The sequence below is a fragment of the Nesoenas mayeri genome (genome assembly GCF_963082525.1).
Source record: "Nesoenas mayeri genome assembly, chromosome: Z".
Taxonomy (NCBI): domain Eukaryota; kingdom Metazoa; phylum Chordata; class Aves; order Columbiformes; family Columbidae; genus Nesoenas; species Nesoenas mayeri.
In genome coordinates, this window is record NC_137542.1 from 3,326,718 (window position 1) to 3,344,518 (window position 17,801).

At 37.0% G+C, this 17,801-nt stretch overlaps 1 protein-coding gene across 1 annotated transcript in view; it reads right to left on the minus strand.

Moving 5' to 3' along the window:
* ADGRV1 (adhesion G protein-coupled receptor V1) overlaps positions 1-17,801 on the minus strand; it is a gene marked incomplete at both ends in the record, with an annotated part of 263,072 nt that overhangs the window by 173,472 nt on the left and 71,799 nt on the right. The window contains 19 exons of the mRNA XM_080362309.1: positions 458-656; positions 759-907; positions 1,403-1,635; positions 1,951-2,136; positions 2,256-2,394; positions 3,533-3,656; positions 4,207-4,324; positions 5,648-5,812; positions 6,432-6,611; positions 7,381-7,563; positions 7,963-8,136; positions 8,825-9,033; positions 10,651-10,906; positions 13,473-13,619; positions 14,634-14,838; positions 15,291-15,513; positions 15,722-15,844; positions 16,504-16,756; positions 17,283-17,390. Of these exons, the coding sequence (XP_080218435.1) occupies positions 458-656; positions 759-907; positions 1,403-1,635; positions 1,951-2,136; positions 2,256-2,394; positions 3,533-3,656; positions 4,207-4,324; positions 5,648-5,812; positions 6,432-6,611; positions 7,381-7,563; positions 7,963-8,136; positions 8,825-9,033; positions 10,651-10,906; positions 13,473-13,619; positions 14,634-14,838; positions 15,291-15,513; positions 15,722-15,844; positions 16,504-16,756; positions 17,283-17,390 (3,374 nt within the window). The remainder of the gene's footprint in view (positions 1-457; positions 657-758; positions 908-1,402; positions 1,636-1,950; positions 2,137-2,255; positions 2,395-3,532; positions 3,657-4,206; positions 4,325-5,647; positions 5,813-6,431; positions 6,612-7,380; positions 7,564-7,962; positions 8,137-8,824; positions 9,034-10,650; positions 10,907-13,472; positions 13,620-14,633; positions 14,839-15,290; positions 15,514-15,721; positions 15,845-16,503; positions 16,757-17,282; positions 17,391-17,801) is intronic.

Consider the following 17,801-nt stretch of genomic DNA (forward strand, 5'->3'; position numbering starts at 1 on the left):
ACACAAGAACAAAAAATTAAAATTATGATTTGTTATTCAACCATGCGTCCAGCTGGATCTGTTTAAAGATATACAGAAGTCATCTCTGTAAGCATACAGCAGAAGATTCCCCCCATTTGCAGAGAATGGTGATATCTGAAATAAAAATATTGTTTTCTTTTCCATATGTGCTAAATATATTAAAAAAAAAAAAATCAGCAAAATATTTTATTATTCACACCAGTACTATTAACACCCCAAATTTCTGATAATCTAGGTAAAAAGAATGTAGTTGTTTGCATAAAATTTAACAGGCACTATGAAACTCCAGTAATAGCTTCTTTTCCCTCCTTTAAATATTTCAGGGCTGCAGAAATTTGCTTTTCAATTCAAACTCTACAGATAGGCATACTGCACGCGCTAAAAAACGGTTTCTCAGAAGTAGATTAGTGAATAATTATCTGAAAAAAATAATTACCTTTCTTCATCATCTATGATAGAGATATAGATAAAAGTCTGTTTCTGGCCATGATAAAAAATGACAGAATCATTATGGATGATGTAGTCAACGTTCGGAAGTGCAGAAATACTTCGAGAAAGGAAATCGGCTGTTACATCGCCATACGTTCCACGCTTTCTCACAACAGGAATCATGATTAATCCAGCGTCCTCTTCCACTTCAAGAATAATTGGGAAAAAAAAGTTATTTTATTTCAAAATTTGTGAGAGAGCCACAGGCTTATCCTCTAAACCATAGTGAAAACTTCTGGTAAACTTACCCTGTAGAACGATATACTGTGGATCAAATTCTATGATGCCTTCTGCATTATCACTTTTTGCTATAGTGACTCGTATTGTGGAGATATTTCCTATTACTGGGGGTTGATCTATCTGTAGACCATTTTCCTTTATGGTGAAATCAAACCCACTTGCAAGAACATAAAAAGTAATATTACATTAAAAAAAAAATCTTGCAAAAGTATTGTAATGCAAGTATGACAATTTTCAATTATCACAAATACTTTTATTTTCTGATAGTTACCACTGAAGATTTTTGGTCACACTTTTTCAAACTATATATGCAAAACTGGTAGTTTTTTCACATAAATGTGGATCTTTCACTTTTTCTTTCGCATTTTATCTTCTTATTTGAGTTTCATGTGATTTGACAACTTCTATGTAATGTATGGACTTTCAACTTCAATAAATCTTAATCAGCAAAATTAATGCAAATTAATGTTGAAAGAATTTGGATTCCCATACATCCAATTTGTATTATTATTACTATTATAGCTGCCATATGAAATTCTACAGTAAAACACCTGAAATCCAGTGGTGACTTTATGCAGGTAGATCAGATTCCAAATACAGTTTGATCTCCTGCTTTTAATTAATTTTATCTTATAATTAATTTTATCTTTACCTTCCTTGGAGTTCCACTTTGGTAATCATCATTGAAAAGTCTTCAGGACCTTCAGGAAAGTCGTCATCATGAATTTCAACCGAAATCATTCTACTCTCCTCATGTGGTTCAAATAACAGTTCCCTTACTGTTGGGGTGAAATCAACTCCCTCCTCTGCAGTCCCATTTAATATCTGGAAGCAAAGACGCACTTTGCCATAGGATCCCCTTGAACGCAAAACAGTGATGTTAACCTGAGGGAGAGAGGACATTTGCTTTAAAAAATGGCTTTGCTTTTCTGTTACCGTTCTGAGACTGTTCTATAGGCATCTTTTCAACGGTTCTGTCAGGTCACAATTTGCTCTAGTAAGTGCAGAATACACATAATTTAACAGACAGGTATCTTTCTCAGCGTATTAAAAACACCAAAAGCCTGAGATGGGCTATGCTATGATAAACGCACAATAAATCTCTGACTTTTTTTTTTTTTTCCTAAAGTTAAGTATAAATCTACCAACAATATTGATATCTATCAATATTTTACATAAGAAGGAATTTTAACCATATACCCATTTTTCTTCTTCTGTTGTCAGCAATATTTCTCGTGAAAACGTAAACTCTCCATATGGAATATCACTGGCGGCCATGGTAATATTTGCTGTGCTGCTAGATTCATTTATGAGTCCTCCAGCACTGATTCCAGTTAATTCAAATGTGTAGTAATGTTTCTCCTCAGGACGATTATCATCGACAGCCTAGGGAGAAGAACCAATTAACCATTTCCAGGTAGAGAGGTGTAACTAATTTCTAATCAAGATGCTGGCTAGATAAAAGGAAGAACCTGAAATAGCTACTGGTGTAAAATCTCTTGTACCTGTATCAGAATCACTGCTGCAGACTGCCTGTCTCGCATTGTCAAGGTCCCCGACGTCTCAATAAATTCTGTGTGATGAGGGGGTGTTATATTCCAATATATTATGATTTCACCAAAAATCCCTGGGCCACGTGTCAGGCTGCAGAACGCAAACACAGATTTAATCTTCTACCTTTAATATTTGATACCAAATCTGGAGATATAAAGCATAGATATTGTTGTGCATGGAAGAAATATTATCAGCACTGTGAAGCTTGAATTTTAATCTATTAAGTCACTATTAAGATCTTTACCATAACCTCTTCAGAGCAATAACGTGTCTGCAGTTCTGATTTACTTCCCCGTGTTGGGAGGCATCTTGAGCTGTATTTTTACCCAGAGCACTTTACAGTTTTTTTGTGCATACAGCCCAAAGTTGGCGGCTGAAAACTGAGCTGTCTTTCTGCTTTTCAGGAAATAGACATGCAAAACAGAAGGGAAATGGAACTTACGGGTAGCGCTCAGAGGTAATTTGATTTTTTAAGGTAGAAAGATAGGAGAATAGTACTATGAGATGACTTGAGAAATGTTCTGTGTGCTGCTTGTCTAAAAACCTAGAGGCTAATCCTACTCATGACATTCTCGGTGAACTGAAGCATGGCAAGAAATTGTCTATACCATGATGTACTGCATGTTCTAAACTGGTGCTGCACAAAGCATCCCTTTGTCTGTTGGGGTTCTCAGGGCAGCATGAGAATCTGTTTTCTTGCTTATATTTGCTGTTTCACTAAGGGAAAGTGTTGTAATCCTTTTTCTCCAATTCTGTTAGAAGGTATGGTAACATTGTGATTTCTTCATCTTGTTTTCAGCTGACTGAATGCAGTGAAATAATTGCATCTTGTTTCAATTAAGACCCAGTGCTGCTTTGGTTATGCTGATCATCATAACAATGTACCGAATTTCAGTTCAAGCGCCAATCCTGAACTGAATCCTGAAAAGCACAAAGCATCTTCAAATATAGTTGACTGCCTTCCCCTATTCCTTTGATTGGAATCCTCTTTCCTTTAATGAATCAATGTTGTAAATAATTTGAAGACATATTTAAAGCTCCTCAGCAATATTGAAAAGATGCCTACGTAGTACGTTCTGCCCTTCTTAAAAAACAAGCATCTAATTTTAAAAATACTTATGATTTTAGAAGTGATAATGAAATGCAGCATTCAATTAATTCTTGTCAAATGTGGAGCCTCATAGCTTTTGAAACAGAGCTGTTTTGGATAAATGAGTGATGTACTCACCTAATAAGAGCAGTCCCATTATAATTTCCTGAAGGTTCTCCAATCAGAACATGCTGGGATGAATGTGCTATCCCAACTACCCCAGAAGCTCCTTCATCACCCACAATAATGATGGTTGCAACACCTATGAAGAGAACAAAGCTTCTCATGGTAAAACAAAACTACCTAGTGAGGTATTTTTTTAGCATGTTTTGTGACACAAATGGTTAAGCACCAGCTTCCTGGGGAGCCCATGGAATCCCCAACCTTGGAGATATTCAGAATTTCAGTAGACAAGGCATTCAGTGACTTGATCTAATTGTGAAGGCAATTCAACAAGATGACCCCCCTAGATGGTCTCTTACAAATGAAATTATTCTATGATTCTTACAGTTCTGAACCTGGTTTTGGTTTCTGCTTGTTTTTGTTAAACAATTCTTTACAGACAATGTTGATTATCTGAACACAAAAGTCTACACTAACACTTGATTTAGACGGAAAAAATATGATCTAAAATTCTCTTTGATTTCTTCAGATAAGGAGAAAACTTAAGGAAAAATACTGACAGTCAAAACTGCTACCAACTAGCTGCACACAAAGTATATAAGAACTGCAGACTAAAATAATATGAACAGACATATTGGAATTCTCGTATGAAATGTCTCAAAGTAGAACGCAACGGATTAATCCTTTACCATGTATTGGGGATATCTCCGCATCACCAGTAGAAACCAGCTGAATGGTAAATATTTCATTCCCCTCCAGCAAACCATCTTGTACCGCGTTCAAAACAATCACCTTCTGGGATTCAGTCTGCATCACGTAAAGACCAGAAGATAACACATATACGCATTAAGCGACACTAAACAAAATATGACATTATAAAAAAAGGTTTTTTTCTTTAACAAGTCAAGTGTTGAGCATGCATATGGTAGATACATTCTGTAATATTTTTTAAATATGACATTTGGCTGAAATGTAGTAAAAACTGCCTCTAAAATATTTTGTGCCAGCTCAAAAATACCCTAGCTATTTTCAACTGAATAGCAATTGAAATTAGTTTTAAACTATAGCCACATAGAAGTTTTCAACTTAGAGGAAACTTCATACACAGAATCTTTTATGTCAGAATGTGCATATCCAATAGAATACACACATTGTAAGGATTAAAATTATTAAGATCAGATATATTAGGTCATAACAAATTGCCATCTAACCCACATTTTTGTCAGTGAGCAGTAGTAAACACTTAAAATAAGAATAGAGGGAAAAAGCAGGTACACATTGTATTACTTTAGTACACCATACTTACATACTTGTATTCTTACCTGCATGCATATATAAGGAATTCAAGAAGAAAAAAACAATGTCTAGAACTATCAGTAGAGAAAGGATAGCAAAATGATAGCAAAATTTTGCCAAACACTGCTGGTCTTTTAATGAGCTTTTCCAGCTGATTAAAAACAAAAGAAACAACTGGTATGCCTATTTGTTTGATGGAAAATAGGCTTGTATAGACAGAATAGATTCTGCTTTATCTTAAAACACTGTTCTTTGCTAAGTATTTGAGTAGACTGTAAAAGACTGATATTAGGATAACAACAGTAGCTGGACAATACCCAATATTTTAAAAGGCTCTTACTGCAGATCACTAACCTAAAATGAAAGACAAATCAAATAACAGTGTCCAGTTTGAGAGTTACTCGGGTATTATATTTATTTTATAAAATCCACACATTTTGAGCATTCATTTATCCTTCTTACCCTTTCAATATCAATTTTCTCTCTCAGCCAACTGATACTGCAATAGTATAAGTGTTTCTGTAATTATTCTTCATGTTCGGTACATTTTTGTTCCTCTTTCTCAATTGTAAAAACAATTCAGATCTGAAGAGCCTGTCTTCCTGATGATTACATTATGCTGCCTTAAAAAAGCATGTCAGCTTTCCTCTTCTGTTTGGAAAATAAATGCGTACTGCTATCCCCACCAGTCCAAACTGGCCTTTTTCTGGTGTTCTAATACTTAGTAAGCCCCTACTTTTATGAACACATAGCAACAACCATGCAAGCACACATAAGAAGAAGACAGAATTTCTAAATCTAGCAGCAAATGATTTATTGCAACATCAGAAATACCTCACTGAAGTGGAGGGTGCCGTTCAGAGGGGTCAGATCGTATCTGGCAGCTTCCTCGAGAATCCACAATACCTTAACTGCTCCTCGTCCTCCCTGACTCCGACTCACCGTGAGCAACGCAACTGCAGCAGAGTCATCGGGTGTCTGAGGCTCCTTCACTGTTACCTGATGAAGAAGGAGGATGTAGGAAAGGCTGTAGCAAAAGGCATTAATACTGACTTAAACAACAACAAAAAACATTATCAATGACCATGTACAATAAGGACGAGAGCGAAAATCAACAGGAAGATAACAGACGTAACGAATGGGTCAAATTCTGCTAGCAAAGATTAGTCACTCGAGTTATTTTTGTATGCCCTGTGATTCAAAACAATTACAGACAATGAGTCACACGCAGGCACAGCACCAGCAACAAGGAGAGCAGAAGAATCATTCACTGACAAGAACTAAGATGAGATATGTTTCATGATTTCTTTCCAAACTTTACTTTCAGTAATATAGATTATTACAAAAGCATTTTAATATTCAACAGACTAGTAAAAATCCTACTCAGGATGCCCTGAATTGTTAGCATACTGAACTGAATCACGCAGAAATCTACATTTATGCTGCAGCACTGTCATTGTTGTTACCATCCTACTCAGCTACATGAAGACAAGCACTAACATGCCTTTCAATGGAAGAGTCACGTCTTCCACTGCAATGAAGGCACAACAAAATTGTCTGTGTGCTAACGGCACAAACCTAATACCCAGATTTTGCAGAAAATCCAAATCGTACTCACATTCTTTTCTTCAAACCCAAATACTCCAACAGGGGAATCATTTGGTGGAATGACGACAGTTACCAGGGTGTCATCCCCAAGTCTTGCACCACCGGTTACCCTCACCAGAGCAATCTTGAATATCTCAAGGAATTCAACTTCACTGTCATCTATGACTGTAATTTCTATTTCTCCTGTAGCCTGCAGAAATTGTTAAAAAAAAACAAAACAAAAACAAAACAATCAAACAAAACCAGAGCAACACAATTTTATTTATAATATTCCGTGAATTGTTTGAAAAAAATTGAAATGTGAAACAGGTTAAATTAATCTAATAATAGAGAAACACATATTATTTGTTGTGCTTATTTCTTACAATACTTGCATGTTGAAAATAATATAACAAAATTTCAAGAATGTTTTTTTAGTTCATCAACATAAATCTTCTACATAAAAAACTGCAGACTTCTTGTACTCAGCAGCATGCACAGGTGGACAATATTGTACTTTAGCCAAAATTCTGCTGACAAAGTATAACTTTCTATTTTCCAAAGACCACTTGAAATTAACCCCCCTGGTGTACACCAGGTATCGTCAGGGGATCATAAAATTTAAATGTCTATATGTAGAATGTAATGTTTATATGTAGAATGTAACTAAGAGAACATACAGGCTTAGTCTGAGTATTTGTAGAGAAGATATTACGTTAAAATTTTTAGAGTAACAGGCTTTATTATTAGAAATTATATCCCACTTATGGAGGTACAAAAACCATGCAACCCTGCCCAGTCAATGTTTATGAATATTCTGCTTCTCCGTGTTAAAAAACTGCAGTCAGGAGCATTGTTCACATACGTAAGGCCATAAATATTTTATTTTTCAATGAAAAGATGCAAATTCTGCTGGAAGAAAACATGAGAAACTCTTAAACTAGTAACCCAGAAACAGGAAAATGTCAGCAAGTGCATACCTGCCCATCTACAAACGTCAGGTTTCCAAACGATGGTGTGAAGTCCTCAAAGGTCGCAGTTGAAGGAATGGCTTCCCAGAAGAGAGTTGCTGACCCAAATTTCCCAGCATGTCGAACAACTGGAAGTTTCAGTATATTTTGTGGTGGTGGTACCTCATAACCAGCAACAGCTCCAGTTATATCCTGTAAATTCAAGAAGAAAGAGCTGAATGTCACAGGAACCTTTTCTCTTCTTTTCTTTTGACTTGCATGTCAAATAAATGAAGAACTACATAACCAGTTCTAAACTGATCCGAATTTAGCATTGACCTTGCTATGAGCAAAAGTTTGGATACGATGACATTCTGACATCCCTTTCAGAATATTCTGACACCAGTTTCAGCACTTTCAGATTCCTAATAAATTCCACATCTTAATTGTGTAGAACCTTTTAAGAAGGCATTGTTTGTCTGACTTCTAGCCTTTTTATCTAGAACAATTTACTGTCATAAAGTTTATTACAATACTATCAAAATTGATCTGAAAACACAGACTCTTTTGCTGTAATGTTATTTTAAATACTTTTCATTCAGACTTACTTACCTTTGTAACATTGAAACTAAATACTCCTCTGGCATCATCATTTTCTTCAATTGTTATTTCAGCTATTTCCAACCCAAGCCTCTTCACACTTGGCTGCCCTCCAGTGCGAGAATCGACCAGCTGAACATCAGTAATATTGATTATAAATCCTTCTTGTAATTCTGGAATATTGTCCTGCAAAGGAATTTTAAAATGTCACATATTTAATTAAAAAAACCACTCTAAATTATAATACATCCAGAACGCTATCTGTGGGTTGCTTACTGTTCAAAAATTTCCAGTATTTGGGACCATACAACCAATCCCTTGCTTCACACCATGAGAAAGGTGAAAGCGAGGACTTTTGCTGAGTTTTAGAAACTGAAGTTGGCAGCCAGATTCCAGATCTGTAAGAGGGGTGGAAAATATTGCTGGCTGCCACTTTTTTCCCCTACCTATAAGAAAGGCAGGTAGATTTCAGAAACTATTCCAGAACTTGTAAAGCAGTATCTTCATTCTGAACATATTGAAAGAATACACATATTTCTGGCAAGAAAATAAGATTTCTTGAACTACAAAACAAATCTATTAAGAGGTATATAAAGTAAGTCTTTTTAAAGTAATTGCTTTTTCTTTGTGACTATTATAAGTTAATTTGGGGACTACAGCAAAACAGAGAATTTTATTCATTCTCAATAATAAGTACTTCAATTCTTTCGAAAGAGATGACTACAATTCTTACTAATATACAACCATCTGAAAAGGCAAGAATCCCACCTTAGCCATTTCTAGAATGTTAATTCCTATTTCTGGTATAGAAATGGTACCACTTTCCTGTCTCTTAAAAGACATTATCAGGTAGAGCTGTTGTTAGACTACTCACAGGCAAAATAGTGACTACAACAGAGGTTGTTGTTGCATTCTCTGCCATAACGATTATCTTCTTTTCCAGAATATAATCCTCATTCTCTGTTGCTTGGTTGGCGAGGGGGAGTTCAAAGTTGGGCATGGTGCTCAGCTGAACTGCAACCTCTCCAACAAACCCTTGTTCTCGAACAATTTGTAAACTAAGAGCAGTTGAGTTCACTTGCCCTATAACAAGGAGCAGAAAACAAACAAACAAACAAACAAATCATGGTTGTTTTAACTCTTGCCCTGCTTTGTTTTCAGCTCACCTAATTGCACTGGAGCTGCTCGCTAGAGCCCACTTCAGTCCTGCTTAGCAACACAACAATACCTGGATAATTCAATGAGTCAGGTAAATGAGCACATATGAGTGGTGAGAACACACGCAACATGCAGTGAGTACATCTGGAAACCATTTTAAAACTGGATCTAGAAATAGGGAAAAATGCAGAATATTTACAGTTTTAAATGTTTGCTACACAAACATTGCCATCTTTGTTCAGTTTTCCTTCAGCACTCCCAACTCATTATTTCGCCTTTACATGCCTATGGGATCACTATTGATTCTAATACACAAAGCACCATTGGAGATAGTCATTCTTGCTGTAAATTTTACATTTCCTTAATTCAAATGTTGAGGAGAATGAAATACGCTTGCATCAGTCAGGCTCAGATCCATTCTGGAAAAGCAGATTTGCAATTTTTTTCCAATAAACCACCAAGCAGCATTTGGCTAATAGACTGGAGAAATATAAACACATAAAAAGCAACAGGCTTTGTACTTCAGCCTAGTTTCTGTCACTTGTATTAACTAGATACTACTTCACACTTAGCACCTGTATATAACTCATTAAAAATACAAACTTTAAAGATTGGAAAAATGTGCAATAAATGAAACCCAAGAACATGCCTTGAATCCAAATTTCGAAGCATAAATGTTTATAATGTGTCTGTGTGGGTGTATGTAAAGAACCAACAGCATCCTTTCACAACACTTTCAGTCCGTAAAGAAACGGGCAACACTAATTTACATTACAATAGAACTGGGGAGAAGGTTTTATCTGCAACGATATTCTGGTGAAAAAAAAAAAAAAAGTACTTTTCATAAATTTTATCTGTTAATTTGCAGAGAATTTAAAATTGCCGGGAAATTTCAGGTGGGTTTTTGAACTACGAAAAGCCCATTAGGCAGCTGCTGGAAAACAATCCAACTGCAGAAAACGCCAGAGCAACCAGATGGGAGGTCCATGGTCCATCATTTACAATCTCATGTGGTGCATGGAGGGAAAACTGACATGACACAATCAACCAAACAGCTGGCAAGAAGAAAAAACTCCAATTCGGTTTCATTGAAATGGAATTTGCGCTTGCACTTCTTCCTGCCTTCCCCTATCCCACAGACGAAGATGCTTCCCTCTTTGACCCAGTTCATGAGGAAAGTCTTGCTATGTAAATTACTTTAAACAGTATGTTAATCCCATTAAATGGGCAAGTTCAGCTTTTTGCTTAAATAGAAGTATTTTACATATTAGTGATCTGCAATGCAAGATGACAAGAAATTAATAACTTAGCTCCTAAAAAAAAAAATGACTGGATAATGTTGATGTATGCAGCGTGAAATCAAGCATAAAATGTAATGAAAAAAACAGTTACATATTTTAAAGGATACTTATGCTACAAATTTAAATAAAAAATGCATCTATATCTGTTATATATTATATATGTATAAAAATTATTATAGCTTAAACAACGCTGACTTTGAAAAAACTTTTATTTCCATTAAAAATCAAGAAACAGATTTACCTTCGGGCTCTGTGACTTTAACAAAGAGAGACTCCATATGCCACCCAATCACACCGTGTGGAGAGTCGCTGGGTAAAATGGTAAGTACAGCCCTCGCCCTTTTGGGATCGATGACGGCTCCTTTTGTGGTGTCCTGAACACCCATGGTGGTAACGTGGGTCAGTGTGATTTCCACCGTCTCCGAAAGCTCTGCAACGCTGTCCGCCAGAATGGTCAGGGTGATTGTGGACAGGGCCTGACCTTCCGAAAACGTAATCTAAAGTTTTAGAGGAAGGGAAAACAAAAATAGTCAAACTTCTTCGCAATGCTGTTGTACCATCTGCTTTATTCTGTACAACTCTATCAATTAAAAAAATTTTACACACACACACACACACACACACACGGACACATATACATAACATATATGCATACATATATCTATAAGATATAATCACAGAAACATAGAATACCAGGTTGGAAGGGAGCACAAGGGTCCTCTGGTCCAACCTTTCTTGCAAAAGCCCAGTCTAGACAAGCTGGCCCATCACCTGTCCAGCTGAATCTTAAACATGTCCAATGTTGAACAATGGGGACATTATTCCAGTGGCTGATTGTTCTCATTGTGAAAAATTTCCCTCTTGCATCCAACCAGAGTCTTCCCAGGAGTAAATTGTACCCTTTGCCCCTCATCTTTTCCATGGGACTCCTTGTAAATACTCTATTTAAACACTGGAACACGGTGCTGAGCTCTCCCCTAAGCCTTTTTTCTCAAGGCTGAACAAGCCCAGTTCTCTCAGCTTTTCCTCCTGTGGCAGCTTCCCGGTCCTTAGATCATCTTTGTGGCCCTTCTCTGGATCCTCTCCAGCCCGGCCACAGCTTCTTTGTACAGTGGTGACCAAAACTGAACAATGTTCCAGGTGTGGTCTAACAGGCACCGAGTAGAGCAGGATAATGACTTATTTAACTCCACTGGTGATGCCCTTGCTGGTGCAGCCCAGTGTCCCCTTTGCCACCTTTGCTGCAGCAGCCACTGGTCACTCGTAGTGAGCTGGTTGTCCCCCAGCGTCCCCAGGTCTCTTTCCACAGAGCTGCTCCCCAGCCCGGTACATCCCAGCTGTGCTGCGCTCCTGGATTTTGTTCTTCCAGGTGCAAGACCGTACACTTGTCCTTGTTGAACTTGATCAGGTTCTTGTCAGCCCACTCTTCCAGCCCATCCAGCTCTTCCTGCAGGGTGGCTTTCCCTTTCAAAGTGTGCATGTCCCCACTCAGTCTGGTGTCACCAGCAAACTTCCCCAGGGTACACTTGATCCCGTCATCCAGATCACTCATGAAGATGTTGAACAGTGTGGGATCCACTGGTGACATGTTGCCGGTCTGAAAAGGAGCCATTTCCCACCACACTCTGGGTACGGCCTGTCAGCCAGTTCTCCATCCTCTGCAGACACCACTTGTCTAGACCACGGCACTTCAGTGTCCCGAGGAGGACGCTGTGGGGAACCGTATCAAAAGCCTTGGAGAAATCCAGGTAGACAACATCCACTGCTCTCCCCACACCAACCGAGCAGTTACTTCGTCATAGAAGGCGATGAAGTTTGTCAAGCACAACTTGCCCCTGATGAATCCATGCTTACTTTCCCCAATCACATCCTTCTTTTGACTCGTGATGGTCCCAGGTGGATTCATTCCATAACTTTCCCAGGGACTGAAGTAAGACTGATGGGCCTGTAATTTTCTGGATCCTCCTTTCAGCTCTTCTTGTAGATGGGGTGACATAGAGGCTTCTTCCAGTCTTCTAGGATATCCCTTGATCTCCACGACTTCTCAAAGATTATGAAGAGATGATCTTTTCTATTTACTTTTTTTTTTTTTCAGATAAAATGATTGAGAAATGCTCTATCTATAATATTTTTATTTTTAAATTCAAAAGGCCTGACACTTGATTAAGCATCTCTCAACAAGGAAGATCTGTGTATAAACACTTAGGCTACACCTATGCTGAATGATCAATGGAAATTTTCAGTGAACACCATCATGCCTTTACCTTTCTGTCTCTTCCTACCTGCAAAACTATGCAAGAAAATCATGTAGCATCCATCTGGAATGCTCAAGGAACACTAATAATTTCAGTATGCTTGCTTTAGCAACCTTGATTTCCCCTCTGTCAATCTTTCTCTAAATTTTTTATCTTACTTCTGATCCATTATTTCCAGGCGTAAAGTTAATTTCTACGCTCTTATGGCCCTTTCTTCCCTCAGCTGTGGCTTGTGCAGCTCTGCAGCCTCACAGACCACAGGGCTTTGTGTCTTCTGCAGATGGCCACCAGGTGGGGGCCCTTGACTTGAAGAACCTGTCGTTTGTCCACCCTGAAGCATAATGAGAACTTTGTCTAGCAGGAAACACTGGATTTTAACACATCTGGAAATCTAAGCAGTCCCAGAAACAGGGGAAAAACGGGATTTGTGACGTTCTCCTGGACCACTGAAGCTCTCAGTTGTATTGACAAGATTAGGAGGAAGAGCAAACACTACCAGATTCCCACCAATGCAGATGATTTGACACAGCACCTGGGTTTCATAGAAGGAAAAAAGGAAGACGGGAGCAGGATATTGCAGATATGCATTTGTAGTGCCTGGACAGCATTATAATATCTGGTTGTAGGAGAGTGAGAGTGATGCTGCAGCCAGAAATGCAAACTGCCAAAATCTCAGCAAAGGACTAGGAAGCGGTAATTAACAGAATGGGGCAATCTGACACGTACTATCCTCCCTCAGTACATCTGCACCTGCTGTCTGAGACAACACAGTCAGCGCTTCCCTAATACCACTGAAAACATTACATACCATTCCTGAAGCTGGAAATATGTCACTTATGCTCCCATTAGCGATCCACTCGACTGTAACTCGTCCATATGTTCCTATTAAACGTTCTATATTCAAGGTGATCAAGCTGTCCTGTTCCATTTCTTCAACTTGTTTAAATAAAGAACTCTGGAAAACACAAAGTAGCATAACCATAACATTGTTTTCTTATAAAGATTAGTTTCTTTAGGGATCCAGGTATTCAATGGGGGGGCCAGTGACACTGAGCATCAATAAGTTAATATACTTTAAGTAGCTAAATATGCGTGCACTCTTAAATGTATATGCCCTGTTTTTCAGAGGTAGTCAATACTTCCAGGTTTCATGGACATAAGAATTTAAAACATCAGACGTCTTCATCCTAAAGCCAAAAAACCCAATTACTTTTGTTTGTTTGTTTGTGCTTGTTTGGGTTTTTTTTTATTATTATTATTTTTAGTACAGTATTTTATGTCCAAATTGTATGAAGCAGATAACAAACTGGACCTTCAAGAAAGACATATTTTTACCGCTGTTACATTACTGTTATTCACTCTTCTCACACAAGTCCAGATGCAATTTTTCACTTCAGTAACAACTCTTCTGTGTTTTATATCTTCAGTATGCATTTACTACATACCTGTCTCATCTACAGTGTTCGGTGATTTTAAGTATTAGCTACTTCAAATAATATCTTCAGTCTGACATCTTTTCCAAATAAATGATTTTGCTCTGGCAGGCTGGCTCATCTTGTGACACAACCCAACCAACATATTTTTCAGGGGAAAAGGATCTTCAGGTTTGTTTACTTTGTTCCCTTGATTAACTAAACAGTAGTGACTCTATGATAATTCATATATGCCATCTGAAAACTGAATTTTTATGTCATTGCAAAACTGAAATGATAAACTCATATGTTGACCTAAAAGGAGATTATAAAAATCTCACATAAGAGACAGACTGTGGAACTGATTTTCTATTCCTTTGTGTTCTGTATAATTACAAGACAATGATAAATGGATGTTAAAAAGCTTGTAACTTGGATTGCTACAAGAGTTTAGCAAAACAATCCAGTCACATGCTCCAGCCTACAGTTTTAGTACATTTGTGTTCCATTATTCAGAAATAATATATACATATTTTAATTATTTCCCTTAGATTTACCTGAGCAAATGCGATGACTCCATAAGCATTGTCATTGGAAGGAATAATTATGTTAACAAAACCATGAGCACCAATCTCTGCACCTCCTTTAGGGTTTTTCAGCCACACTTTGAAGGATTCTTCTTCCTCTGGGATGTTATCATCCAGGATATTGACTGCTATCACAGCTTCCATGTCACCAGGCTCAAATATCAGTTCACCTGAACTAGCATAAAAACACACACATCAAATAATTATAAAATGAGGGTAGCTGACTAATGAACTTTGAAAGCACTGTTGTGAATTTAATGAGATTTTTTGGAGCTGGAATTATTTTTTACATTCCTGTGGAAGTAACTGATGTACAAAAGTTGCGAGTTTTGTTTGTCTGTTTGCTTTTAAATGACAATAGATCATAGAGTAAGTGAAATTAAATATGAAAGTAATTTTATTTATCCTGTTTATAACCGCAAGTCCTCTCTTGCCAGGTTTTAAAGCCACTTGTGAGGCTGTTTGACTTCAGGTTATCTAAAAGCTCCCCCCTGAAAATTTCTCTTTAGTGTTAATAAGCACAACACACACAGAAGTATATAACCCTCTCCACTGTAATAAAAACAGTATCACAGAAAAAAGAAATACCAGAGCTTGGAGAAAGCTACGTAAAACAGAAAAACCTACCTTGGTATAAAATCTGATTGGTTGGAGATAGTGGTCAGCTCATAAATCTGGGAGCTGGACTCTACGGACAGAGCAATCAAGCTCTTGCTGGAGTTCAGAGACCTTGCGGTAGCTGAAGTGACGTGATCTGCACGTGGGGCTTCCAACATTACAGAGAACTGGTTTTCTTCAGAGCTCCAAGAATACAACGCTGTTGTGTTCTTACCGGATAGGAGGATGTGAACTGCATTGAGGAAAGAGGAGAGAAAAAATAAATATCCGATAATATATTCAAAATTTCTCCTTATAATGCCAGAATTTCCCTTGGTATCACAATGATTACAGTAACTTTTAAAGTCTGATAAATAATATGGAAAAAAAGAGCACATATATTTCTGCAATTCCAGCATTATATACCAAGATTTGAACAAATATTGTAATTTAAGTCTTACCTAAACCTGAAGGAGGCATGAAAACGTGGATGTTTCTTACAGTGCAGACTGGAAGAGACTGAAAGTGTCTAAAGGTAGATTGCCCTGTCTCCCAGATGAAAATTTCAGAAGAATTTCCAAATTCTGCAAATGATCAAAATGACAAAACTTACATTCATTTGCTGCCTGTTAGTTAAACTGCACACTGGTGGCCATTCAAAAGGTAGAGTTTGGGAGCTTTAATTACAAAGTGAGATTAATTATCGTATTTTCCTTTTTACTTGGTGCATAACTCCATAATATGACTGGTCTCCGTGGGATGATTTATCCACTAACATAATTTAAGGGCTTTTCTGCACACATTCACATAAAGACACTATGATGATAGTAGACAACACACAATTACAAAGAAACCTACAGACTGCAACATAAAGTTTTCAATAGGGAAGCAGTCAAAACACAATGCTTAAATGTCATACTTGTATTGAAAATATGTACTTTGCTGACTAATGATCTTTGTGTATCACAAAGCTCAGAAAAGCTTAGAAAAGGTGCAATGAGCAGCTAGGTGAATAGAGTTATTGTTTCCTGTTTTTCTTGGGAAAATATTTCATCAGTTTAATAAGTATTTGAGAACAAACGCAATGGTTTTATTTTTTAATGGACAAAAGAGAGATTGTATTGATTAAATGCTCATCAGAGAATTGTCATTCCCCATCCAAACTCTTTTACACCAAAAGCCTTTGCTACCAAACAAACAAACATATATTTAGGAAATGCAGTGATTGTCTTCTCCTGAATACCTTTTGCAATAATTAAGTAGATATCAGATCCAGAAATCCAGGCTTCCATGTGTTTTATTTCTTTTGCAGGTAATTGATGAAGATTCCTAAACTCATTATTCAACCACCGGTACAAGAGAACATTCTGGCTGGTATTTGACAAAGAAACTAGTAGGTATGTGACACCTCCTCTAGCAAACAATGCAATATTCAGAGCTCCGGAAAGTGGAAGCTGATGATGCAGAACAAATATCTCTTTATTCCACTGGAAAACCTGCAGAAATACAAAGTTTTGGTTTTTTTTTTTTTTCCTTATATATTCATAATACGCATCAAGAGAAGAAAAAACAAGTGCAATACTGAAAAACTGGGAAGACTCATATAAAATGGAATTCCTCATTTCTAAGGTGGACTATACATTAAGGTAAAAGCACATTGGTAAGTAACTACCTTACTGCAAGCACCTGTGCCTGCTCTTCAGATTAATAGATTTATGTTTAGAAACTATTATTTCTGTTCTTATAGGTTTTTAACATGTTAGGTTTCAAAACAGAAATAACATCAGCAATAAAATCAAACTAAATATAAATTATATGTTAACACAGAGAGTTTTGGCACAGTTAAACAAGTTTAGAATCTTAAGAATTATACATCCACAATAGAAACATAAGTACTTTTTTTCAGAAACAGATATTTAGACTTGTTTGGCTGGCTGTTTTTTTTATTACCCCTTCAAATTTCAAACTCAAAACTGAACAAACTACCCACGTCCAAGCCAGGGAATACAAATGTGTTCTAACCTGGATGGAACTGGAACTGTTTGTGTGACTCACAAAAATCAAATATTCTTCTCCATCCACAGAAAAATGTTTCACCTGTCTGGTATCCAGAATAGAGAGAGTCTGTATCTGTGAGGGAAATATGATGAAAATGGCGTTTGATGTTTGTCATTTAAAGTAACAAGTTTACACATCCATTTTTAAAATTTGGAAAATTGCATGTGAATCTACAGACAAAATTAATAAAATTATATATGTGTACTTTTATAATTTGTGCAAAAAGTGTATAAATGTATGCATACGGGTATATATATTACAAAATTAATATAACTTACCATACATTTTTCAGAAAACGTTCTATGTCTTGATGGCTTCACAGTTTCTTTCCCCACTTCCAAGGTCATTTTCCCCCACCCCCAAAATGTAAATTAAAAGAACCACAGTAAACAACCAGCTGTGACAAATTTAGGTAATTGAAGTCAACGCACTGTGTTATGGCCCCAGATTAACTGAGCAGAAAGTGCTTTTTTCTAAAATGTG